The 26,918-nt window shown below is 38.0% G+C and overlaps 2 protein-coding genes across 2 annotated transcripts in view; both read right to left on the bottom strand.

Moving 5' to 3' along the window:
* Positions 1-3,918: 3,918 nt before the first annotated feature.
* On the bottom strand, positions 3,919-13,053 carry LOC148128873 (collagen alpha-6(VI) chain-like). Its single transcript, XM_087947317.1, has 6 exons — positions 12,279-13,053; positions 11,071-11,167; positions 10,315-10,986; positions 10,084-10,180; positions 5,409-5,538; positions 3,919-4,051 (listed from the first exon to the last, which is right to left on the bottom strand). The coding sequence occupies exons 1-6, from the start codon at positions 12,831-12,833 to the stop codon at positions 4,037-4,039; spliced, it is 1,566 nt and encodes a 521-aa protein (XP_087803443.1). The 5' UTR covers positions 12,834-13,053; the 3' UTR covers positions 3,919-4,036.
* LOC113421378 (collagen alpha-6(VI) chain) overlaps positions 12,991-26,918 on the bottom strand; it is a 52,622-nt gene continuing 38,694 nt past the window's right edge. The window contains 3 exon segments of the mRNA XM_087947316.1: positions 12,991-13,035; positions 13,504-13,515; positions 14,870-14,905. Coding sequence (XP_087803442.1) covers positions 12,991-13,035; positions 13,504-13,515; positions 14,870-14,905 — 93 coding nt within the window.

Here is a 26,918-nt window from a genome sequence, read left to right as displayed (position 1 = left end):
TGGTGACAACACTTGGGGTGTCTGCTTGTCCCCGTCCAATAAACCCAGTAATGGTTTGTGGTCTGCCACGAGCTCAAAATGTCTACCATACAGGTACTCATGAAATTTCTTTACACCAACCTTGGCAAGAGCCTCCTTGTCTGTCTGGCTATAGTTACGTTCTGCAGTAGCAAAAGTCCTGGAGAAGAAAGATATTGGGACTTCTTTGCCAGTGGGTAATTTATGGCTCAGGACTGTCCCAATGCCATATTGGGAAGCATCACATGCTAATACAATAGGTAATTGTTCATTGAATTGAATTAATACACTATCTGAGGTCAGAAGAAATTTTACAACCTGAAATGCTGCAGCCTGCCTCTTGCCCCTGACCCAGGGTGTGCCTTTATCAAGCAATCTATGTAAAGGCTCTGCCAAAGTAGCCTTGTGAGGTAAAAGGATTGCATAGAAGCTTAAAAGCACCAGAAATGCTTGAAGTTCTGTTTTGTTTTGGGGCGTTGGTGCCTTTTGAATGGCAGTGATTTTAGATTCAGTAGGATGGAGACCAACAGCACCAAGGGAGTATCCTAGGAAATCTACCTTGGTGACCCCCACCTTCCATTTATCTTTATTAACTTTAAGTCCTACCTCTTGTAGTCTTTTGAGAACTATGTGTAAATGTTCAAAAGTTGTTTTCTAGATGTGGCAGCTATCAATATATCATAAAAGTATGGTATTATTCCTTGTATGCTTTGCAATATATGTTCCATCAAATTTTGAAAAATGCCTGGACCACACTTACTCCAAATTGAAGGCACCTGCACCTAAAAGCCCCTCTATGTGTGATGATGGTTTGAGCTTTTGCAGTCAGGTCATCCACAGGCAACTGTTGGTAGGCCTGTGAAAGGTCTAACTTTGTGAAAATGGTGCTGTAGTCTATGGAGTGTATTAAATGTTGAACCACAGGTACAGGGTAAGAGTGTACTTGTAAAGCTCTTTTAATTGTACATTTGAAATCAGCACAGATTCATACCAATCCATCACCTTTGACAGGTGTCACTATTGGGGTCTCCCATTTTGAGTGATCAACAGATTCCAATACCCCTTGTGAAATTAATTTGTCCAATTGTGCATCAATCTTTGGTTTAAGGGAAAAAGTCAGGTTCCTGTATGGAACTGATTCCCAATCCCAATGACTGGCACCAGATTTGATTGGTAGTCTCTGAGGTGAATGCTGCAGGGCTGTAAACATTTCTTTGACATCTGTGGAACCAGGCTTTTGATAGTACTCCAAGAAATAATTGATAGGGAAGCCCCTGTATCTATTTCCCTTTTTAAAGGGACTATTCTCAATTTTTACATTTACAAAAAAAAATCTTTCCCCCTAGTCTATTTGTTTGCCCAAAAACTGCTTTGATATTCCTATCCAGCCCCTCTAATGTGAAGCAATCTTCATAATGAGCTGTTCCTTTCTCCCTGGTATTTTGAAAATTTGGGTTCTGAAGTGGTGGTAGAAGAGCCCTACAAACTTTAACTAAGTGCCCTTTCTTTTGGCAGCAAAGACAGACTGCATTTTTAAATGTACAAACCTGTCTCTGGTGATTTCCCCCACAGCCTAAACAAAAAGGTATTGTCTAGTGAGGTTTTGCTTCACCAGACCATTTTTTGGCCATTGGTGTTCTGAGGTGATTAATATCCTGGTCAGGATCTATATCTTCTTCAGTCTGTTCCATATGAACAGACTGGTTCTCTCTACCTGTAACTGTCTCACCTGATCCCGGTATTTCAGCTGGAGATTGATTAGACAGCTCAGCTGCCTGAGCTTCATCAATAGCTTGCTGCAGTGATAAATCTGGCTTAACTAGCAAATGTCATTGAAGGCGGAGGTCTCTAACTTCATAGACTAATTGATCCAAAAGGATTATCATCTAGTTCCCTGAAGCCACAATGCTGAGTGGCTTTTCTTAGAGCAGCCATGTAATATATATTCTTGCCCTCAGCCTGATAATGCCTATGAAAAGTGTGTCTCCTAGCTATTCTGGATGGCTTAGGCACAAAATAGCTTCCTAGGACCCTTAAAATAGTCTCCCAAGATACCTCATGTACTGTCTGAGGTGACAAGAGCGCAGCTGCCATGTCAAAAACTTCAGCGCCACAAAAACTTTAAAAAAAACCACTTTTTTCCTTTCTGCTGAAATATCGTGCAGGTCATTTGCCTTAATAAAACACTCAAATCTGTCAAGATAAGATTCCCAAGTATCAGTTCTCAACTGATATGGGGCAAAGGAGAGTGCCATTGCCATTTCAGCAATGGACAGCTCTGAGTGACTTCAACAGTAACTTCAGCTCTGAGTAACTTCAGCTAACAGATTCTGAGTGACTTCAGCAAACAGATTCTGAATCTCCAGCTGGTTGTCTCCCTTCTCTATCCCATCTTCATCACCAGTGTTAAATAAGAGTGGGAATTACTGAGACAGACCAGATGATTCAGGTAACCCTTTTATTTTAATAGCTAAATGCTGTAAATGTAAAACATAAACAGCGCACTAACATAGTGACTGACAGGCGACAGCTGATCGTGTCTGACAGCGCTCTTTATATAGTCATGCTGCCTCCCGCTTGTTTCTCGGACCAGACAGAAGACTTAATTCACAACAGAATCTATATAAGTATCATAAATCAAGAATGATTATCTGTATGTTTCATGGAACTATACTATATATAAGAAAATTACTTTTGTGTGGAAATTTATAGCAGCAGTAAGGAATCTATGGCCCTCCAGATATTATTGAATAACTCACAATCTATGGCCACTAAACTTGCTGACTAAGTGTGTTTGAAATCCAACAGATTGAAAGCTAAGGACCCAGAACAAATTTCTGTTGTACTTGATTGTACTGTAATCTGTCTGATGTTAATGTCCTGGAAGTCCCAATGAGAATAGTATACAAGGTTTAATTGTGAGAGAACTACTTGTGTTGATACCACATGACAAAGTAGCAAGAGGCAGCAAAAGTTCTTTGGGTAATTATCCAGAAAAACTGAAACTCAAAAACTGAAACTAATAGACATCTGTCTAGACAGAAAGTTGTGGTGATTCACCTAATAGCTATTGTCATCTATATTTTATTATTGAAAAATTACTGAAGTGGTCAAAATAGTTGAAGTTTCATATGTGTTCATATTTGTTCAGTTTCAAAAACTATTTTCTCATATCCATGTATCTGTTTGTGGCTCATCTTGGTTTTAACTTATTAACTTAACTTATCTAGATGTAGGATGGAAGAGAGCTTCAAAAATGCAGAGTTTAAGCATTATAATTCAGTATGTCAGTTTTTGTCAGGTATACACAATTTGTTTGTGTTTCCTTTTCCCCTGCAAATTTAAATTCAGATTGAAGAATTAATTAAGAAAACACAGCAACTGTTGCTTAAAACATTTCATAATTTTATACTATGCATTATTCTAATTTAGGACTATATTGCATATATCAACAGTCTTCTATTGCTTCAGCACAATTGCCAAGGGCATTATAAATTGGGACATTAATCATTTTTTAAGAAAAAATCCAGGCAATATTGAAATTTCAGGTCTTTATTACTAGTGACTTTATACTCAACTAACTTATATGAACTGGAATAGATTCTGCATACCAATATTATCACATTGAATATAAAGCAAGTTCCCATTTAAAAATATTATACTGGCAATGTGCAGTTATTGTGTTTAAAGTCTTTTCTGTCCAAAATTCTTCAAGCTATTTAAATTTCATGATCTTCCTATTTCAACAGAAAAACTAAAATTGAGGTTATAGATTCACAAATGAAAATCTTTTGTCCTTAATAGCCTTTAGCTTGTCTTGCTAATACAATCATGTTGTTCTTTCCCGATTTTTCTTCAATTCTTTTAGATTTTTTTTCCTGCTGTTCTGACATCAATTGGTTTGTTTTTTCAAATTTTCAAAGAAATAATGTGGAAGATTAGTCAAATTTACGTAAAATATTTGACAACATTCAACAAAGGTTATTTCATTAGTCTAATGGTAGATTTGAACACTTCATTAATTTCCAAACATCTGAAAATGAAAGGAAAAATGTTTACTGATTAAAAATTGTAATTTCTTATATTGTTATAAAAGAATAATCAACTTTTCCCACAAGACATCCTTAAAATATGATTTATAGTTCCCATAAATCCTTGATCAATACCAATCCTATTAACTGACTAAGGCCACTGGATTAAGAAAAGATATAAAACTCAAAACTGCAGAGGTACACATGTCTGTCACCCCAAATCTTAGATCCATTCTTGAGTGATTTCCATAAATTGTTACAAAAATATAATATTTAATCACAGGAAGATTAAAATTAAGAATTGCCATATGGATTATATAATTTTCAATACCGTTGAGCATACATTGATACTTAATGCTACAATCACTCCCAGGTATATAATATAATATAATATAATATAATATAATATAATATAATATAATATAATATAATATAATATAATATAATATAATATAATATAATATAATATAATATAATATAATATAATATAATATAATATAATATAATATAATAATATAATATAATAATATAATATAATATAATATAATATAATATAATATAATATAATATAATATAATATAATATAATATAATATAATATAATATAATATAATATAATATAATATAATATAATAGTGACCCATCTAATTCAGTAACAAGCAATTTGATGCTAATCACATTTCTTGATCTTCAGTCAGTTTATCCTGGCCATGCTGGCTGGTAAAATGAAAGTTGGAATCTTAAACATTCAGGAGATGTCTGGTACTACTGGTAGCAAATAAACTGCAAGTCTGTCTGGGATTGTTCAGACAGTCAGCTTACCTCTGCATGGTGGTCATCAAGGCATGAATAGCTAAACTGGTCACAAGCTTATGTACTTTGCAGAAATGAACCAATTGGGAGGAAAGAAAGAGAACCAAATGCCAAACCCATCCTACCACAATCAAAATTGGAAGCCTGGAAATGAATGTCAAGTTTTTGTATCTTCTTTGAACTCCACATAATGGTCAAATTGTAACTTGTAGACTATACCTTCTGCATGTGGCCCAGCAGAAATATGGTAAGGTAGTCTGAGGCTGAAAGTTTAACTATCCAAATATCTTTATATATTATTAATTATACAGCTACTGTACATGCCTGATCCAAGTAATATTTAGTATTAAATATTCTTTATACATAGACGTGTAATGGTGGATAGTGGAAGAAATCACAACAAAGGACATTATCTATGCAACAGCAGGGAAAGAAGCAATATTTGCAATGTTTATATCTTAATTTACACAGTTACATAGCTGGCTAATTAAAATAATGTAATTGGGCAATGTATAAAAGGTGCTTTAAAAAATGAAAATCTACTTACAATAGATGGATGAGCATTGCTGGCTATCTTTTCAGGGAATAAAGAATCACTTTGCAGGTGTTCTGGAAAAGCAGAGCCATTCTCATCAATTAAATGAATTTTATTTGGTGGAGTCTTGTCAAATGGAGTGCTGCAAAAAAATAATGTAATAGAAACTGGAGTCAATGTATTGGCAAATGTTTTAATGCAATACATAAAAATGCTACATATTTTTTCTTAATTTCATTAATAAGCAAATTTTGAAAGTGTTATTATTTTTAAAAAGTCTACATTAATGTCTCCATCAACTGATGGAGAAAAAAGAATCTTAAAATTTGGTGAAATAAGAAATAGCTGAATTTTCAAGAATGGATTGTACTGAGTTTTATGACTAAGCTAACAATGTCTGACTAAAAATTTAAACTTGGAGAATAGTGAAATTAACGGAATATACAAAACAATAAAAAAGAAATAAAAAGGATCTGTCTGTAAAAAAATAGCAAGATAAAATTCAAATTCAGCAATAATGGCTTACGTATACACAATACATGGCACAGCAAGGCAAATAGAAATATTTACAATATGGTTTTTAAGGCAGTCTAAATGTCTACAGACAATGTAAATTGTATAAAGAAGGGGGAAGTTAGAAATTAAATAACTATCTATTTTTTCCAAGAAGATTCTTTTTGTTTTTGTTTTGTTTTTCCTTTTTCTCTTTTTTAATGTTCTTTTTAAACATTTATTGTTTAACAAAAAATAAAATAAAAAAATACAGTGGAAACTTCAGTATTGATGGGCTGTGTGTTAAAATAAAGCCAGGTCATGGCACACACTTGAAAATAAATCAGGAAGACTGCAATTGTGGAGTCAGTCTGGCAAGAACGAAGAATTCTTATCCACAGGAAATATGCACATGTAAAGCTTGTAACAATTCTGGGTAGTTAGAAAGCTGATAAAAGTAACAAGAGTTAGGCAACTTGCAGACCTCAGCTAAAAGTTAGGAATAGAGATGGCTTACAGCAAACCAAATGTGTATTAGATCACTCCTGAAGCATTCATTAGCCAAGTCTTAGGAATAGGGACAACTAGAGACCAAGAGAACAAATTGTAGAATTATTACTAAAAAGTTTATTAAATAATATTTCTTATTATCTCACTTTGTCCTGCCTCCTCCTTTAGTGAAAAAGTATACAGCTTACTTAATCCTTTGTTCTTGGTTCTTGGCATTTTGACCAGGAGCCCTTTTCCTTGGAGTACTCCAATTAAAAGCAATCAGAAAACCTGCACCTCGTGTCTGGCGTCCATCATTGACTTTGGCAGCAGACTTAGACCCGAATTGGGTACAACAGTATTAAATAAACCTTCATAAATAAGTCTTCAAATGCAGAGGAGCCATGACAGGAAAGTATGCCATTCCATTCAGGGTAGTGTCAGCTTTGAAAGCTTTCTCATAAAATAATTTGAAGGATTTTGCAACTGTTTATCAATGTCATACTTAGCATTAATTGCACTGTTTAAACAGCCCAATGTTCATAAATATTTTAGAAGTCATATTTAACATTCATTTAAACTTTGTTTTCCTCAGCTTTAGTTTAGCTTATCTAAATTGTCACAGCTTGTAATCTGTTCTAGTTTCTATCATACAAATATCACTTTATTCAGCTATCTGTATTTATAATTTTTCACATTTTATAATGTAATTAAACAACAGCAAGGGGGAGGATTATTGCTAAAAAGTGGGTTTGAATGGTGTGTTTGTAATTTTACTGACTTCTCCAGTCCCTTGCTTTCTACAGTAATTAAAACTCAAAGCTAGATAGCATAACATAATCTTTATTCGCTTTTGTAAAGAACTCCTAAATAATTTCTAAATCACCTGAAAGAAGACCTGAACCTTCTTTCCCAACAAAACAAAACATTGGTGGAACTTGGAGACATTAATTTCTAGTAATTATATGTTATTTATTAAATAAAACCAAGATGTATCACGTTAGAATTACTGCTGTTGCATAACAGTTTCGGGGGGAGGCTGCGCGTGCACACACGCACACACACACACACTCTAGCCTTATGCAGCTCTCTACTGAGGTCCCAAGCCTTTTCAGAAGGCCAGAAGGTGGGGAGGCATTTCACTTCCAGCAGCAAGATGTTCCACAGGGCAAGTGTCATGGCATAAAAGGCACTTTTCCTGGATCCTGGCAGATTAAATTCCTTGACTAATAGGGTCTGCACTAGGCCCCTTCTGTCAGAATAAGAAGAGTGGGCCAATCCCATTGAAGCAACATATGCAAGTTAAAAGTGAAGCCTATAGCCAACCACACTGATTAATATGGTTCTTGCTGTTGCTGTATTGGACTGCTGGCTGCCTTGCTTCAGTGAGCTTTTATATTTTTGTTTTCAACTTGATGAATGGTTAGACAACAAGTGAAGGTTGTGCTGAGCCTGGAGGTAAATCTGAAGGATAAGTGAACATTTTAACATGCTATTTTCATAGAAAGTTGTTTCACAGGCCTTCAAATGCAGAGGACTCATGACAGGAAAGGATGCCATTCCATTCAGGGTAGTGTCAGCTCTGAAATTCATTGCTGTCATCAGTGCTGGGAGGTAAGTGATGTAATGACATAGTTTTTAGTAGGAAAAAATATGAGTTTGAAAGTCAAGGTCACAGAGAGTGATGTAGTAAAAAATTGTACATGCAAGATAATTGGTTCACGTGATTAATGAGGTGTGAAAGTGGATGGAGGTAGGTGGAATTTTGTGGGAGGTATACCAGTACTGAAATTCCACCGGAGGATACCAGGTTTTTTTGTTCTGAATAAAGTTTTGAGATTATGCCTGTCTTGGAGTTACTGTTTCAAACGAAGGATTTCTGGAAGTCTCACAGGTAGAATAATTAGATAACAGGTAGATATTTACTTTCACATGTGAGAAAACTGCAACCTCAAACTCTGTGCCAAAATAAGGTTTTACTGTTTTCAGTTCCTATCTTAATATAAAACATAGCCTAATGTTTTATTTAATCCACTATCATGTACTTTCAAAGCACAGTGATTCTCCAAAATTTCAGATATAATCTTTAACTTAATCCTTAATCTTTGTTTTCTGAGATTATTTGGATTTTTAAAATCTTTTTTAAAAGTATGAAGTGTTTCTTTATTATAAGTGTCATGCCCCCGTGAGAGTCTGAATCCGAGGAGGAAGACAAACAGTGTCAGGGAGCGGGAGAATGGTTCTGTTGGCTGTGGAGGAAACGGGAAGGGCAAAATCAGGCTGGGCAGAGTAGGGAAGATGTAGAACAAAGAAGAGGGGGTTCAGAGGAAGACCAAGGCCCACCTCCTCTTCATCCTAGGGCACGCAGAGAAGAATGGAGAAGAGAGCCATGTGGGTTGCATGGCTTACAAGGGAGGAAAGGGCCCCAATTCCCTTCACAAGGCACATCTGGGGAGGGAGTTTAAAGAACCAGTTGGGAGGGGTGTTTGTTGGGAACAAATGTTGAGTTTATCTAATGTTGGTTGCTGTTATCTTAGTTCCTGGAATCCTCCCAACTGGTTGGATTTACTGCTATGTTACTTCACTTCTGGAACTCCTTAGTTTGCCCTGCCAGGTGTATTACTTTATCTTGCTTTGTTGGATTTATAGTTTAAAGTTTTCTGTTTACACTGTTTTGGATTGGAATATCAGCAGCCAAAAGCGGTTGCAGGTTCCTGGGAGAGTTTTTCTCAAGACTAGAAGGTAACTGGAACATTGGGTGGCAAAGTTGAAGCTAATAAAGGCATTCTTATTAACTGGCTGGGTTGCCTTTGTGTCACACCCCAGGTCATCACAATAAGTATTTCTGACTGAACCCAGGATTTCAAAGCAGAGAAGGATTGTTTCTTTGGGAAGGAATAGATGCACATGGACAATATTCTGTTCAGTTTCTAGGTATGCAGAGAGTCTCCAGTTTGCTTCTCCAAAACCCTGAAGGGTGGCACTGCCTATCCTGTAAAACATAGAGTAAAATGTGGGAACACTGAAATGTGATAAATTCATGATTTCCCTTCAAATCAAGGCTAATATTTACAATCAGACCAGAACCAGTTGTCAAAGTTTCAAAATATTCTGGGATGCAAAGGGCAGGTTTTTTTTTCCTATTTAGTTCTGATTTATCATCTCCAGTTTCCTATTCTAAATTATTGTGATAACTTTTCTTAATTACATTAGCTCAGAAAATAGTACTGGGAAGATAACAAATAACTATCTAAAGTTAATAAATGTTGCAAGTTAGAAAAAGTAAATTTTTAAAAGGTTTATTTATTAATTTATTAATAATTACAGGTTAATGTATTTATGTATTTATGTTAATGTATTTATTTATGTTGTTTTAAAATATATAGCCAACTTTTTCTTCTTTTTGTCTTACTGCAGGAAGACCTACCTGCGGAAAACCTGGACTAAGTATGAGATACTGAATCTCCAAGGATATGATAATTTTTCCTTACTTTTCTGGCAGATACATAAAAAGATGAGGTAGTAATAACCTGGTTCTTCTCATGGCAGTTGATCTGAACACAAAGTTACTGGTTTAGCATTTCAGCTAACTCAGTCCAAAGAATTCAACCCATGTCTTACATCTTTTAATTTGCCTTAAAAAAGATTGTATCAATCTTTTTTTCAAGATTATTTCAGTCTTTCTAGTTATGAATCTGGACCTCACCCAACTATTTTACCTGATTTGGCTAAAATATTTTCAAACATTGCTTTCATCTTTATTACTGCACAGTTGAAATAGATGTTTAATGAATTATCATTTTCTAAAAGATATAAACATTTCCCTAAAGAGAAAGTCCTGCATATTCAATAGAAACAAAAGCAACATTCTCTAACAGTATTTTTTCTTTTCTTTTTTGGAGAGCTCAGCAAAGCAGTCAGCTATCATGCAACTTACTTTTGAGCAGATGTATTAATGGCTTCAGAAATTTGACTGCATATTCAAGTTCAGCTTTGTGGATTCTGCCAAGCTGTACTATGTGATGTTCCAAAGGAAGGCTTGACAGTTCCATAAGTTCTATGTAATCATATTGAGGTCCTATTGAAAGCACAAATACAGCATAGCCTTTGCATTTGGCTCTTAGGGCTGCATCACTCAACACTTCCTTATCCCAAGGACTTGTTTCCCCAACAGATATGATAAAAATAGCCTTTTTTTCTCTCTGGTTAAGTCCCTCTGAAAAGATATTATCAATTGTCCACTTTATGGCATGGCCAAGTGCTGCTTCTCCATTTAGTTTCTGAAAAGACTTTTCAATATGCCTCTTCATTTGTTTTTTACTTTCATATGTCACCAAGTCAAATTCAATTTTTACTGGAAGTTCTTGTCTTTGGAATTGGAAATTCAGTGGAGCATGACTCACAACAGCTATCCGATCACCTATCAAAGAGGTCTTTGGATCTGTAGAAATTTCAAAGCTGTCCAATACTCTACTTAGGAAATGTTTTAGTTCTTCAAATCCAGTAGTGCTTATTTTCCTGGAATTTTCCAGAATGAATGCAGCATCCATATAAGCCTCAGTTTTGAAAGGTTGCGTTCTGAAGCAAGATTCATCTGGTCTGCATTTGTCTACAAATAATACACAAATATTTTAATTATAGAAAATTATTGAAATTGAGATCTGATTACTTTGCAATTTTCATTTGTTCTTACCATAGCAAATTACGCACACCTGAAGTCTTTCTAAGACTGAAAGATAATCACTCTTCTGATGGAGGTGGATAACTTGAAACAATCCTGTGCTGTCCATCTAAAGTAATGGAAAATAAAAATATAACTTGGCACAGCTTGGCAACAAGATGTCTGACTCTATCTGCATCATTATTAAATCCAATGACAGCTTGCAGGACAATGTTTGATAAGAATTGATGCTTGACGGTTGGGATTTCATAAAATATATATTCTCTTCATCATAGGAAAGATGTCCTTAAACCATAACTAATTAAGTTAATAAAACTGCAATACAGAAAAATAACTTCTGTCTGCTGCCCATGAAATGTATAATACCAAAGGATAAATACAGTTTTTCATATTTATCCACAATAGCTTCTTCATATAGATATGATACATTGTCTTTTGTTACTGTGCCATGGTGCCATGCTGGTAAGACAAGTAAACTCACACCCCAGTTTTGGCTTTCAAGATTACAATCCTTTGTGCAGAATCCTAGTCTGTGAAGAACATATGGGTGAATTAGCCAGACAAGATAGTTAGGCTGTTTGGTCTTCATTTCAGGATCCTTTTATGGGCGGAGGTTATTTCAATTTTAGATCAATATTGTCTCCCTGTGTCCAACTCACTTCATTAGGCTGAGCCTAATTATTTTGAATTAATATTTTGCAAAAACAGTTTTTGCACTGAGTCTTCTAGAGCTGTGATATAGAAATCCTCACCTTGTTCTGTTGCTTGATTTAAGATATTTCCATATCCTTCTTACAATTAAACAATTGTGCTGATTTGCCAGTATCCTTCTTCCTCCCTGGCTGCTTCAAGGAATGGCTTTATCTTTCCCCATAGAGAATCTAGATACAGTTTTATGCCTCTTTTCTCACAGTGAGAAAGAAACTCAGCAAAAGGCATAACCACAACAAAGCCAGAATTATATTAGTGGCTGGGTTTTTGTATTCCAACTACCACCCATTGGTAGCTCCATAGGAATAGTAGATGGAATCAGTATGGATATTTATTGAATAGCACATATCTGTAGGACAGAATAAAAAGGCTATAACAATGAAAAGGCCTTCATTTATAGTAATTTGATCTGTAACATTTAAATATCATATCAGGCTCCATACAGTATGTGCTAAATTTCTTGAAACAGTGCTTCTGATAACCAAAAAGAAAAAAGGCAAGTTACTCACCTCAAAAGCTTGGGTAATTTCAGGGATGCTTTTAAAAGAAATGACTGCTGGCTGGATACCTAAGGCACTGAACTCTAGGACCGCTGTACCAATCGAGTCAGGATGTTCAGACTCTCCATTGCTGAAGAAGACAGCAACTTTCCTCACATTAGCACCTTGGAGAGTTCGCTTGAAGAGATGCCTGGCAACAAACCTCATGGATCCACCAATGTCCCGTCTGTTGGTTGTTCTCTGCAAATAAAGTCTATTGAGCTCCTGTAACAACTTGTTCTTGTTCTGGAAATCTGTAAAGCGGATCAGATAGTTGGTGTTGGAGCTGTAGGACACAACAGCCACTCTGGCTCCCACAGGACAATTGCTCTCTCTGATGTTTGTTTGGTTCACAATATCAATGACAGTCTTTCTCATTTCTTCAAATATCTTAGGATTGGTATCTTGAGATATATCCAAAGCAAATACTAATTCTGTTGGATATGCTGGACATTTTGGTATTCCTGGAAAGCAAATAAGATTATAAAAATAATCATATCTTGCCCAAAGATAGCAATCAACCATATTGGACGACAATCTTTTTGGATAGTTAATTATCCTGCCCTTTTTAGGACTCTTTAGGGTTACAAAAGTAGACAGGACAACAAAACATAACAAGCAGAACTGTGTCACATATGCATACTAGAATAGAATAGAAAATAGAATAGAATAGATATATTGTCTAAATGTGATTGGCCACACAAGGAATTTGTCTCTGATGCATAAGCTGTAGTGAACATACAAGCAATAGGTGAAAAATCATGAACATAATCATAAAATAAAATCATCATAAATCATAAGATACAACATTCAGTGATACTCATAGGATACTATATAAGCAATCAACATAAATCATAATAGGATACTAATAAAAGCAATCAACATAAATAATAAGATAATGGTACAAAGCATTTAAAAGAGGAGCAAGCAAAGCACCCATCCTTCATTAATAAAAGAGCTGCATCCTTTGGAAGGCATGCATTCTGAAGCAGCTGCATCCTTTATCTGCATCTAACTTTCCAATAATCTTGCTTCAAGTGCCTGTACTCACTCTACTATTAATGGTGGAGCAAGGGCTGCATGTAGAAAACAGAAAAATAGTAAAAAAAAAAAAGGAGAAGAAGCTGCACAGGCCTGAGGTCATTATACTTTCATACAGAACAAAAGGAGAATTAACTATTGGGAAAATACTCACCTGTCCAGCAGGCTACACAGAAGAAAGAAAGTAAAATATTATTTCAAGCAATACGATTATGAAAATTCTTAAAGAGAGGAGATACTCTTATAAGATGTTCTTATTAATGATTATAGGTATCCAATAATTGCCTCAGCAAGGAACAATGTGTAAAAAAGAAAGCTGGTCATCTTGGTAGTTTTATCACTTTTGTGTAAATGTTTGAGTTTTTTTCCACACTGTTTTTTCCACACTGGGCTTGATCACATTGCCTCAACTATTTGCTAGCATTCTCATATGTAAACAGCCATACTTTTCATATTTTTGACCAGAGATAATGTTCTTGATGTATCTACATTACCAGAAGCTCTGAATGACTAGTGGTATAATCATTTCTAAGTGAAAAAAATAGTAGACAATTAACATACTGTAGTATCAAAACTAGTCAAAGAAATGTAATCTAACATGACCTTTTAGTGGTGCATAAACAAAATTTCTGGTCTCCTCAGTTAAGAGGTTAGTAATGTAGCTTTGGTTATGCAACCTATGCTTGTTCCATTATATTTTTATGCTATTATAATCCCACAAGAATCAAACAACATGATTTAAGTCTTAAACAAACATGTAATCATTTTTAATGGGAAACAGTATACATATATTTTAAGTAAATGAAATTCAATTAATTAGAGCTAACAACCTCACTGTTCCCATTATAAATGGTTAAATTAAATCAGTATTTTCTTATATAACATATTCTCTGTTCTTCACAATTTGTGCTCTTGGTTGATATTTCTGTCATTTAATATTAAAGATGAAGTGGAGATACTTACAGCTATGTTTCTGTACATATTCAATAAGTTCACAAGGATGAAAAAAATGAAATGTAAAAATATTATTAGATAAAAAGGTTTTCAAGAATGTGTATTAATGCAATGTTCCAAAATTGGCAGCTTGTGTGTCCTGAGGCAGCAATATCAAGGCATTATAGATTTTTTTAAATCAAGAATTTAAAAGAATCATCATTCCAATATGTTTTGAAAATATTAGGATTCATTTCAACAGATAAGAAATGATCAGATTTCAGTTTCTCAAATTTAAATGCTCGGTGAGTAATCCTAACCAGCTTTCTTTTAGTTCTATTTGGATATTGGACATGCTGACTACCTTCACATTCTCACTAACCACTCATAGTACCATAAAAATTATATGGCATCGTGCAGATATCCATATAACAACATATAGGTTTGATGTCTGCATGTGCATTAGCATTCATGGCAGAAAAGGTCCCAATGGAACATCCTTACTTTAATGGAAGCCAGTGTGTACCTGAGTCTAGAAATAAATGTATGATGAGAAAATATACTCAATTCATTCTAGTAATACATACTGAATAGAAGGACTGGCCCTTTGCTCCTTTTGGACCCTAGAAGAATAAAATTAGAATTAGACTTTTGCAAAATAATTTACAGTATAGCTTCATCTCCAAGTTTAAGATTTTTATATCATAAAGTGAGAAGCTTCTGTACTGACATAATTACAATGTAGCATTCCAAGTAATGCATCCATCAAAAGCAGAACTCCAAGGCACGTAGATTCTTCAAAGAGCATGTTTATTGGATACATCATATCAGCACAGCTAGGGAGAACCAACTCTACAAGTTCCTGCAGTTTTAGCCTAATTAAAAGAACAAATATTCCCCCTCATAGATGTGACCAGTCACATTATCTAATGAAAGTAGCTGGCAGGCTGCTTGGTCACTCCTCTCCTCTTTCAACTGCCACCTGTTGGGATGACCTTGATTCCCATAAGAAAACTTTTTGTTTTAACTGTTAGCCAATCTATCTACTTTCCCCCTCCCTTCCACCTCTCAGGATTCATGCAATTATGAGGCAGCAAAAGATGGCTTCAGCAGGTTCACTTCAGAGTTGACAGTCAGATCTCTCCCCTTAACTCAAGAGAAGTTCCTGGAAAATTAAAAAATAAAATAAATTAGTCTTCCATCAGTCACCCATCCCTCCCCCCAGAAGTTCTTTTGGCTTTTGAGGGAATTTATTGAGGAAATTCTTAATAAGTCTATCTGCTTTTATATCCCAGCTTTTAACCAAGGTGGCCTCGGACAATGGGTATCCCTTCCATTGCACTAGGTTGTCATGCCCCTGTCGAAGTCTGAATCTGGGGAGGAAGACAAACAGTTGACAGGGAGTGGGAGTGTGGCTCCATTGGCTATGGAGGAAACTGGGGAAGGGCAAAGTCTGGCTAGGCAGAGCAGGAGAGAGGTAGAACAAGGGAGAGGGAATTCAGAGGAAGACCCAGGCCCACTCCCTATTCATCCTAGGGCACACAGGGAGGAATGGAAAAGAGAGCAATGTGGGTTGCGTGGATTATGGGGGAAGAAAGGGCCCTGATTCCCTTCATTAGCCACACCTGGGAAGAGAGTTTAAAAGAAATGCATGCTGAGTGCAGTGTCTGCTGGGAACAAATGTGAGTTTATCTTGTGTTGACTTTGGTTATCTGTGTTCCTGGCATCCTCCCAACCATGTTGAATTACTGCCATTCCTTCACGTCTGGAATTCCTTCTCCTGCCCTGCTGGACTAATTACCTCACCTTGCCTTGATTGGACTTATAGTTACAATTTTTATTGGCTACTTTTTGGGTTTGATTCTCTGCAGCCAAAGGCTGTTCCTGGGAGAGTTTTTCTCTAGCCAGAAGATAACCAGGACATTGGGGGCAAAGTTGGAGCTAATAAAGGGACTCCTACTGATTATCTAACTATGTTGCCTTTGTGCCGTGCCCTGGATCATCACAGGTATTGTAGCCTCCCCTTGTACAGTCCAGATTCTAGGATTTTTTTTCTCTCATAATGCACTATGATAATAATGCACTCCCTGCACTATGATTAGCTTTGGGGCTATCCGGTCCACTGGCCTGAGACCCTATTACTGGCTTTAACAAGCTACTGTGGAAAACCTGATGCACTTTCCCTAATAGGCAGGGGAGTTTCAGCTGCATTGTGACAAGGTTAATAATCTTCATGATAGGGAAAGGTTCTATAAATTTTGGTCCTAGCTTTTTACAGGGTAGCTTTAACCGTAAATACTTGGTGGAGAGGTAAACCTTGTCCTCTATTTGGAAGGGCATGGGGGGGGGGGGAACCAATGTTTATCAGTTTGCATTTGGGGGGAAAGTTGAGTAATAATGGGGCAATTTGAACTATCAGCTGACTCTGTTGCCTCTGTGTTTTGCGCCGGGTCATGACACCCACAGCTACTGTGCACTGCATTGTTGTATGCCACCTCAGCAAAAGGTAACAAGTCTGCTCAATTAGTTTGTTGGTAATTGACATAGCATCTTAAGTATTGATCTACCATCATGTTAGTCTATTCTGCCACCCCATTAGTATTAAATAAAATGCTGAGCTAAGCCCCTGGGAGGACCTAATGGATCTGATAAATTCCCTACAGAATTTGGCTGACAATTGGACCCCCCCCCCGCAGTCTGAAATGATTCTCTTAGGAACCCCATGCAGCTTATAAATGTGCTTTACAAATAGTTTGGCTACTGGCGGGCTGATAGGAGACTGGAGCAGGCTATAAAATGGGCTTGCTTGGAGAAAAGGTTGATCGTTGTCCAAATGACTGTATTTCCCCAACTCTCTGGAAGCTCTACTATAAAATCCATGATGATTTCTTCCTATGGACGGGATGGGTCAGCTACTTGTTGGAGCAATGTTGCACATTTTTTGACATAGTTCTCAATGTCCCTTTTCATCTTTGACCACCAAAATTGCCTCCTCGCCAAGTACAAGGTTTTCAGGAAGCTGAAATGTCCTTCCTGTTATGCATCATGGCTTCTTTTAAGTACTTGGATGGAAGAGCTACTGCTGCTAGTGAAGCCCCACCCTAGCATGAATAGGTGTGGCAGACAACTATTTATCCCCCTGCCAGTCCACCGATAGTCTGCACTTCTCAATCCTATCTGGAAATTATCAGAATTCTTATTGGAATCTGCAGTGCCTCCTGAGCATGTGTGTGTGTATGTCTCTGATGCCAGAAGAAAGTGAGCACACCTTCCAGGACTTCCTTTTCAAGTGTACGAAGAGAGAGACAGAGACCCCTGGTGTATAGGGCCAGTTCAGGGGGAAAGGGAGTGAGCATCACTTTCCACAGGACATAGAGACTTCGTAGCCTGCTGTGAGACAGTGGCTGTTGGCACTCCTAATAAAGGGAATGTTTCATTAACTACAAAGGGCTTTTCATGTTTGGGAGCCGAGTCAGAACAATAGTCCTTTGTTAACCCTGTACCATGGATTGGCTGGCAATTTAGTTTTTAGCTTTTGAGTCAGACCCACTCCCTCTTCAGCTCTTTGCCTTTGCATTTGTTGCCTGATGGTGGCTTTTGTTGCTTTCTGGGATGGAGGCATCATGGCGTGGACCACTTCCTTGTGCTTCTGTTGTATTGTGGCATTTGTGACAAGGTGTCTACCAAAAGATTTAGTCCCTCCATCCCAGGATGTACATAAAAATGAATCGATTGAAGTACTGGGCCCACTGAACTTGTTTAGGTGAAAGTTTCCACAGGGTCCTAAGTGCCTCGAGGTTTTTGTGGTCAGTCCATATTTCAAAAGGCACTTGGTTTCCCTCAAGGAAGTGGTGCCATGTCAGCAGAGCCCAGCAGACTGCATATGCTTCCTTCTCCCATACTGCCCACCTTCTTTCAGTCTCCACTAGCTTTTGGAAGGTGTAAGTGCATGGCTGTAACTTCCACTCTGTGTTTTCTTGGAGGAAAACTGCAGTCACTGGCATCCACTTGGGTGATAAAAGGCTGCTCTGGGTCTTGATACTTAAGAATTGGCTCTTTGGCAAAGAGTCTTTTAAGCATCTCAAAAGCCTTCTGTGATTCAAGGGTCCATTTTAAGGGCTGACTTGGCTGAAGTTTCATTCCCCACTCTGGTCTTTAAAAGCTCAGTGATTGGGAGGGCGATTTCAGCAAAGAAGGGAATTAACTGTCTGTAGAAATTAGCAAACTACAGGAAGCTTTGGAGTTGCTTGTGGATTCAAGGGGGTTGCCAATCTAGGACAGCTTTGATTTTTCCTGGGTCCATTTCCACCTCCTCACTTGACACCTGATATCCGGGGTAGTCTAGGATGGCCTTGTGAAATTCACACTTGGATAGTTTAGCATACAGGTTTGCCACTAGGAGTTTCTTGTGCACCTGGTGCACCAATTTGATGTGTTCCTCAATAGTTTTGGTGAAGATTAGAATGTCATCTAAATATATGAGGACCCCTTTGTACAGGTGCTCATGCAGCATGTCATTGATCAGTTGCATGGGTCCCCTGAAGGCTGAACAGCATCACTTTGAATTGGAAACTCCCCAGTGGGCAATTGAATGCTGTTTTTCCCCTCCTTAATCCTCACCCAGTAATATACCTCTTGCAGGTCCAATTTGGTGAAGATTTTCCTCTTTGCTAAGTGCAACAGCATGTCTTTCATCAGGGGGAGTGGATACATATTTTCCATGCAGACTCTGTTAATTCCTCTAAAATCCACACATAGCCTCATTGTTCCATCTTTTCTTCTCTTTGAACAGCACTGGCGTAGCCACCCTTGATTTTGCTGGCTGTATGAACCCTCTGGCCAGGTTCTTATCAATGTACTTCCTTAGCTCCTTCATTTCATCACCTTGGGGTCATGGAGTTCAGCTTCACTTTGGGTGGTTTCACCTCTGTCACAATCTCTGTTTCGCAGTCAGTGGGGTGATGAGGGGGCCATGTGTTGCATTTTGCTCACTGAAAACTTCTGCTGGGTCCTGGTATTCTTCGGGAATCTGTGAGGTGTTCTGATGCAGCCCTCAATTTCTTGCTTCACTTAGTGTCCTTCAGATGCTGGACAGCTCCTCTTTCTGGAGTGCTGGGAGGGGGAAGATGGCCTATTCCTAGCCTTAACTTTTTCTTTCCCTTGGGGCCCCATTTGTCTAGCCAGGACACCCAGGATCACCGTCTCTGTCATTTTTAGCACCAGTACAAAGCGGATGATTTCCCAGTGCTGCCCATCTCTAGCCTTACTGGTTCTGTGAGTAGTGTGGCAGGGGTTCCCCCTATCAGTGATCCATCAACCTGCTCAAATCTTATAGGCTGAGTTTTGCTCTGATCTCTAGCTTCAGGACAGTTTGCAAACTGACTAGGCAGTGGGTGCATCCTGAGTCTATTAGGGCTTCCACATTCCCCTGGATCCAAGTCTTTGGTGCAACAACTTTCACAGAGATGGTGAAGGGGAGGATTGGCTTCATTTATAATCAGGTCTCTTCTCCCTCATTATTGATATCATGGGGTGCAGGCTGCTGGGTGTTCCTCACTTAGGGGAGGATGACCTGGTGTGTGAACTCTCACCTTTTGTTGGGGCTTCTTTGCCTTGGTGGGCTCCGGTGGCTTCCCCTTTGGCTGGGAAGCTGGTTCTAGACATTCGGCCACCTGATGGCCTTGCTGGCCACAATGGAAGCACTTGATGGGTGGTCCCGAGGCTTTGCTAGGGGACTCTGCGACTTGGCCGGAATTTGATTGTCTCCCAAGCTGGCACTTCTCTGACTGGGCCTTTGTCTTTTGCGCCATGGTTCTGCACTTCTTGTACCAATTGAGTTTGAGATCCATTGCCACTGCCATCTGATACCATTTGTGGATCTGGTCAAATGCATGTGTGCAGCAGCTCACAGACCAGGCCCTCCTTAAAGAAGTAGACCAATAGGCTCTCTGGCCACTGTCACAGCTTCCCAGCCACTATCCAGAACTCTTGGACATACTCCTTAATGGACCAGCCCTTCTTCTTAAGCTCATGGATTTCTACTTTGGCTTGCAGGGCCTGGGAGTCATCTTCAAATCTAGCTCTTAGCTCTTGAAGAAAGGTGTTGATGTTCCCCAACTCTGGTGTGTCCTCATCATGGAGTTGGGTCAACCATTCTGTTGCCTCTCCCTCCAGATTCATGGTCACTGCACAGACTATTGCCTGGTCACTTGGGTAGTCTGCCACATGATTGTCTATATGAGCTCACACCTGATTCAGGAAGAATGCAAGTTTCTCTGGGTCCCTGTCAAATGTGACTTTTATTGGGGGAGGAGTGGCTGATCAAGGAGGAGGTTGCGATGGCACCAAAGCTGGAGGCCAATGCCCAGGGACCCAGTTGGCTCTGGGATAGTATGCCCATGGTAGGGATCCCTACCACCCCAGAGGGTTGTGCAGGTGGCGGGCAGGCTCACCACCTCATGATGGCATGCAGTGCTTCACGGTGGCCCTGGGCTTTACTGTGCCATTGGCACCTGGGAGGGCTACTAAGCTGCTATGGCTGGACCCGGGCTGTGGCACAGTGGAAACAACAGGGTAGGTCAGCTCAGGATCACTCTGGGCGGTTCAAACCTACACGCCTATCCCATCCCCTTGATGCTTATCTGATAGAACCTCTCCTGCAGGTTCTCTACTGTCTCACCAGGGAAGGGCAGATTTGTGCAGCTCAAGGGTTCCACTCACCCTCCAGTGTGGGGTGAAGGTGACTGAAGTCCTACGTGGATGTCAACGGGAATCCATTCCAACCTTCTGGCCAGAGCCCTGGTGCTGGAGGTCTTCTTTGGCCCAGTACAAGTCCCCAGTGGCTGGTGTCTCCTTCCGGACCTTTGGCTGGGTCACTGCCAGGAGGGCGACATCCACCAGCATTGCTGCCATCCTCAGGCTTTCAGTATGGACCACACTAGCACCGGTAATTCCTTCTCTCTCTTTTTTTATTTACACAGCCTTCCCTGAGTCTTCTCTACTCCTTCGAAAGATTGGGTGATCAACCAGGGCTCAGGACTCCGGAGAGTGGAAAGTTAGGAGAGTTGGTTTAATGTTAGCATTCCAAGTAATGCATCCACCAAAATCAGAATTCTGAGGCAAGTAGATTCCTCAAAGAACATGTTTATTGGATAAAGCTAATGAAAACCAACTCTAAAAGTCCCTGTGGTTTTAGCTTAATTAAAAGAGCAAATATTTTTGAGAGTTCCAGTTTGCAGGGCTTCGGAATCCGCGATCGTGCATGGTTTCTGCCTGGGCTTGCCGCTGGAGCGTCCCGAGCCAGCTGGCTTCAGGGCTAAGCCACCCCGTAGAGGTGGTGAAGACGGGGGAGACCCAGCAGGGTTTGAGGGGAGCCGCATCTCTCCTCCTCAGCTGGCTAAACTCCCTTTCCCAAAGGTGGTAAGAGCGGCGGTCAGAAATGGCCACCTCAAAGAAGCACTCAGCCGGAAAAGAAAGTGCAGGAGGAAGTTAAGAAGTGAAAGTTTTTGGCTGACCAGGACAAAAAGTAACAACCAGGGTACCCTGGAATTTAAATTTTGCAAAAGACACATCACTCCCAAAGAAGAGTCGGAAACAGCGAATGAAAGTGAAAAGGGAAAGTTTTTTTCCCTTCACTCTCCTTCCTCACGCTGAAGATCTGAATAAAGAAATCGGAAAAATCCGCTTTCGCACCAACAGGTAATTAAACTGGAAATATAATTAAATGCCAAAGATTTCTGAACACTAAAAAATCCTCTTTTTTTGCTTTAAGTGGGAAGGGAGAGGAAAAGAATAAGGGCAGGACTTGGAAGGAGGAGACTGCTTGGAATTCAAAAGAATTTAAAGTTAAATCTTAACAAGACTTCTAAAAGGATACATTTTAACTGGAACTTTGCAACTAAATAGTAACCCCAAGAAGAGAAAGTGAAAAAAGAAGAAAGTGTTAAAAGAAATAGCTTGTGTGTATTTGGATTGCTTGGTGATTTTGGGACTTTTGGAAATCATATTTGAATGACTAAAAGCAATTGGGTGGTTGTTGTTGTTGTTGTTGTTTTTTAAAAAAACTCTACAATGGCATCACCTCTGGATGAACTGAATGAACTGGATGAATTGAAAATCGAATTTAAAAAATATAAAGAAGAGGAACAAGAAGGGAAGGGCTCCTTTGGCTCCATTTTTCAATTCTTAGAAATGGCGATTGGTGTCTACAAGAAACAACAAGAAAAGACTGCGCAACAAGAAGATTGGGACAAAGAAGAAGCCATTTTTAATGAACAAGTAATTCTATCTGGGGAAGAAAAGGAAAAGTGGGGAAAGAGAATGGAGAATTTAAGACCTAAAAAAACAGCCAAAAAAGGGAAAAATAATGTGAAAAGAGGATATAATGTTGGAAAGCAACAGAAAAGGGGAATACAGAAGAGGGAAATAGAGATGGAGAGACAGGGGGGTAAAAAGGGGAGAGAGAAGAAAAGGAAAAAGGAAGGGAAGTTACAAAGGTTTGGAGCAAGATGTAAAGAAACAGGATTTATTCAGAGATAATGGGTGAAAATTTAACTGAAAAAGGGATTCTGTAAAGGTACATAAGATTGTATTGTTATATTAGTAATAGAAATAATATTAGAAAATTGGAAACAACATATGATTAAAAAATGGATTAAAATAGTTAGTGTAATTTAGTGAAACTTTTGTGAATAAAATAAATGAAATGAAATAAATCAGAGATTTGAACTAGGAAGGAATGGGAACATTTGAACTACTCAACGTTTTATAAAATATAAGTGAAGTGAGAGGGAAGTAATTATGGAAAGTTTATTAGTGTTTCCATAGAAATATGATACTTATTTGAAAAGTAATGTGTAAAATGTTCAAGATTTGAATGAATATTAATATTAATGATAGAATCGAATTGGTATGGATTGTTGTTTTAATTATGTTATATATTTATAATTTTTTCTTTTTAAAATAGATTGTGTAGTTTTAGAATGTACCAAGCAGAATCCGAACGGAAGTTATGTATTATATTAAGTGTTATAATTTTAGGGGAAAGATAAAAAGGCATCATACTCCAATCAGTGATCACAGGAGAAATTTTGCTTAATGAGAAAAGATAATAGACAGCTGAAACAGGACAGACAAAGAATATAAGTATGATGATTTGAATTGAGATGAAATAAATAAAATAAAATTAAGAAAGTTGAAAGAGGGGAGAAGTTATATAGAAAATGTAGAATGGTAATAAGATATGGAATGGAATATAAAAATGAGCATGAATTTGAATTTGTGTCTGCACGAAGAGATGTAACCCGGGATCAGGCTGCTTTCAAAAAAGATGTTTTATGTTTTTATGTTCTATGTTTTGTTTGTTTATGTATTGTTTTTAAAAATCAATAAAATTTTCAAAAAAAAAAAAAAAGAGCAAATATTTTTCCACCCTGATGTCACCGGCCACATTGTCCAATGAAAGTAGCTGGCAGGCTGCTTGGTCACTCCTCTCCTCTTTCAACTGCTATTCTGTTTGGATGACCTTGGTTTCCACAAGAAAACTTTTTGTTTTGACTTTTTGCTAGTCTATCTACCTTCCGCCCCCCCTTCCCCTTCTCAGGATTTGTGGCAACTATGAGGCAGCAAAAGATGGCTTCAGCCAGGTTCACTTCAGAGTTGACATATACATGTGATGGTATGCTACTGGTTTGGATCGGTTTTACCAAACCAGTAGTAAAAAAAGCTGAGGATCAGCTGAGAGGAGGAAAAAAAATCTCCAATCAGCTGAGAGGAAAAAGAAGAGAAAAGCGCGGGATTGCGCTTTTCTCTTCTTTATCCTCTCAGCTGATTGTAGGTCTCAGCTGGTATGAGTGACATTAGGCAAAGCTGCATGCTGACATGAAGCAAAGCTGCATGCTGACATGAGGCAAAGCATGCCCACCAAGCCATACCCACCAAGCTATGCCCACCAAACCGGTGATAAAACAATTTTAATCCCACCACTACATACAACATGTAACTAAGTTATCTAAGTTGGAGGCAGAAAAGATCTGACATTTCCACAAGAAAACAGTTTAAGAGTACCCAATAGATTTCTTACACTCTGCAATACCAACTATGCAGATCCTTCCTTGCCTTCTTCATTAACCCCCAGGGGTAGGAAACTTACTGTTTGCATGTAAAATTGCACCAAAATTCCCATTTTGGTGGCCTCTTGATTTAAAATTTAAAAATGAGCCTCTTAACATCATGTTGTCCAAATTATTTTCAGTGGGGTGGTTTTCATTGTCTTCAAAAAATAAAGACAAATCACCCATAAAATTAATTCACCTAGTCTTCCTCCAAGTCCTTTAAATCCCAACAAAGTTTATATTATCTGTCCTGACATAAAACTAACAACGGTTAACAATGGTTTCTTCATTATATTTTACTTCATTTGAGTTAAAAAGTTAGGAAACCTCTGACTTGCGGTTTGCAAGGTTTCGGCGGCGGCAGGGATTCGCGATACCGCGCGATCCCTGCTGCGTTCACCGCCAAGGTTCCCCCGATCCGTTTGGATCTGGGGGATATAGCTGCCCCGTAGAGGCAGCTGAAGACAGGGGGGATCCAGACAGGGGCTTGGAGGTGTCGCAGACCCCCTCCCCAGCCGGCAAAACCTCCTTCTCCCAAGGCAGAGGAACGGCGGTCAGCAATGGCCGCCACGAAGAAATCTGCAGCCGGACAAGCAGGTGCAGGAGGGAGAAAGCTGGAAGAAATATGAAAGCTGCTTTTAACTGGGACAAGGCAAGAGAAAGTGACCTGGAATCTTGAAGGCTGCTAAGTATACATTGTTTCTAGTGAGAGTTACAAGCTGCGAATACCCTAAAAGGGAAAGGTGTTGTTGTTTTTTCGTTTCACTCTCCTTCCTAACGTGACAGCGGATGGGAAAAATCTTTTCGGCTGTGAGTGGGAAGGGAGAGGAGAAAAAAATTGGAGCAAAATTTGAAAATAAGGAGAAGATTGCCTAGAATTTTAAAGAGTTTAAACATCAATAAGGCTTCTAAAAGATATATTTTAAAGGGAACTTTGTGATTAAACTTTAACCCCAGAAAGAGAAAGTGAAGAAGGAGAAGGTATTTAAAAGAAATAGCTTGTTTGGATTGTTTGGTGATTTTGGAACTTTTGAGAATTATTTCTGACTAAAAGCACTTGGGTGGTTGTTTGGAAAAAGTTTTTCTCTACACAATGGCATCACTTGTGGATGGACTGAAACTTGTATACCAAAAATGTGAAAAAGAAAAGCAAGAAGGGAAAGATGTCCTTGGCACTCTTTTTCAATTTTTAGAAATGGCGGTTTATACTTATGTAAAGCTGAATGAGCAACAGGATGGTGGGGACAAAGAAGAAGCCATCTTTGATGAACAAATAACTTTGGTCGGAGAAGGGAAAAAGAAAGAGAAAAAGGAAAAGAAGACTTTAAGATCTGGAAAAACAACCCAAAAAGAGAAGAATAAGGTGAAAAGGGGACATTATGTTAGGAAACAACAGAAAGGGGGAAAGCAGAAGAAGAAAAGGGAGATGGAAGGGGGTAAAGAGGACAAGGAGAAGAAGAAGCAAGGGAGAAAGGAAGGGATGAGAAGCCTTAATGGTGGGGAGCAAGATGTGAAGAAGGAAAAGTTTTTTAGAGATAATGGATAAATTTTATTGAAAAGGGGATTCTAGAAAGGTACATAAGATTGCATTTTTATATTTGTATTTAGAAATAACCATAGAAAATTGGAAATAATATGTAATTTAAAATGTGATAAAATATTTAGTATAACCTAGTGAAATTCTTGTTAAGAAAAAGAGAGTACTGTAATGAAATATGATTTAAGTATGTGATGTGGGGGGGGGGGGGAATAATTTTTGGAAAACATAAGTGTTCCCACAAAGGCATGATATTTAATTGAAATGAGTAAAATGTTTAAGATATAAATGATTGTTAATATTAATGATTAGACTATGTTATCTTAGTGAAACTTTTTGTGAAATGAGAGATTTGAAGTAGAAGAAGGAGGAACATTGTAATGAAATAATGAGCTATAATATGTGATGGGGGGGGAATAATTATGGAAAATAGGTGCTCCCATAAAAGTATGTGATTTAATTGAAAAGTAATGTGTTAAATGTTTAAGATATAAATGAATATCAATATTAATGAATAGATTTGTATTGGTTTTGATAATATAGTATAATTTTAGAATGTACCAGACAGAATCCCAATGAAAGTTATGTGTTTTATATTAAGTATTATAAAGATAGGGGAAAGAGATAAAGGCATCACACTCCATTTAGTGTACAGGAGAAGTTTTTTTTTTTTTTTTTTAAAAGAAAGATAAATGGATAGCTGGAAATAGAACAGACAAAGAATAATAAATATTATGATTTGAATTGAGAGGAGATAAATAAAATAAAATTGAGAAAATTTAAAAGAGAGGAGAAGCTATACAGAAAATTGAAAATGTTAATAAGATATGAAATAGTATGTAAAATGAATATGAATTTGAATTTGTGTCTGTACCAAGAGTTTTAACCCGGGACTAAGCAACTTTCAGAAAAGAGATTTTTTATGTTTCTATGTTTTGTGTTTTTGTGTATTTATGTTTTGTATGTCTTTAAAAATTAATAAAATTT

Source organism: Notechis scutatus, chromosome Z (genome assembly GCF_049901735.1).
Source record: "Notechis scutatus isolate UNSWTSFEM ecotype Mainland chromosome Z, rNotScu1.2, whole genome shotgun sequence".
Taxonomy (NCBI): Eukaryota; Metazoa; Chordata; class Lepidosauria; order Squamata; family Elapidae; genus Notechis; species Notechis scutatus.
Note: the sequence above shows the minus strand (reverse complement) of the source record. Positions and strands in the feature narration are given on the sequence as shown.

What these genes read in the sequence shown, in the direction of transcription:
- LOC148128873 (XM_087947317.1), bottom strand. Translation starts at nt 12,833, where the DNA reads ATGGTTGATTGCTATCTTTGGGCAAGATATGATTATTTTTATAATCTT. An exon ending in GGTGTGCGTAATTTGCTATG is followed by an intron (nt 10,987 to 11,070) that starts GTAAGAACAAAT and finishes TATTATTTGTAG; the next exon opens with ACAAATGCAGACCAGATGAA. An exon ending in ATTAATACATCTGCTCAAAA is followed by an intron (nt 10,181 to 10,314) that starts GTAAGTTGCATG and finishes TATATCTTTTAG; the next exon opens with AAAATGATAATTCATTAAAC.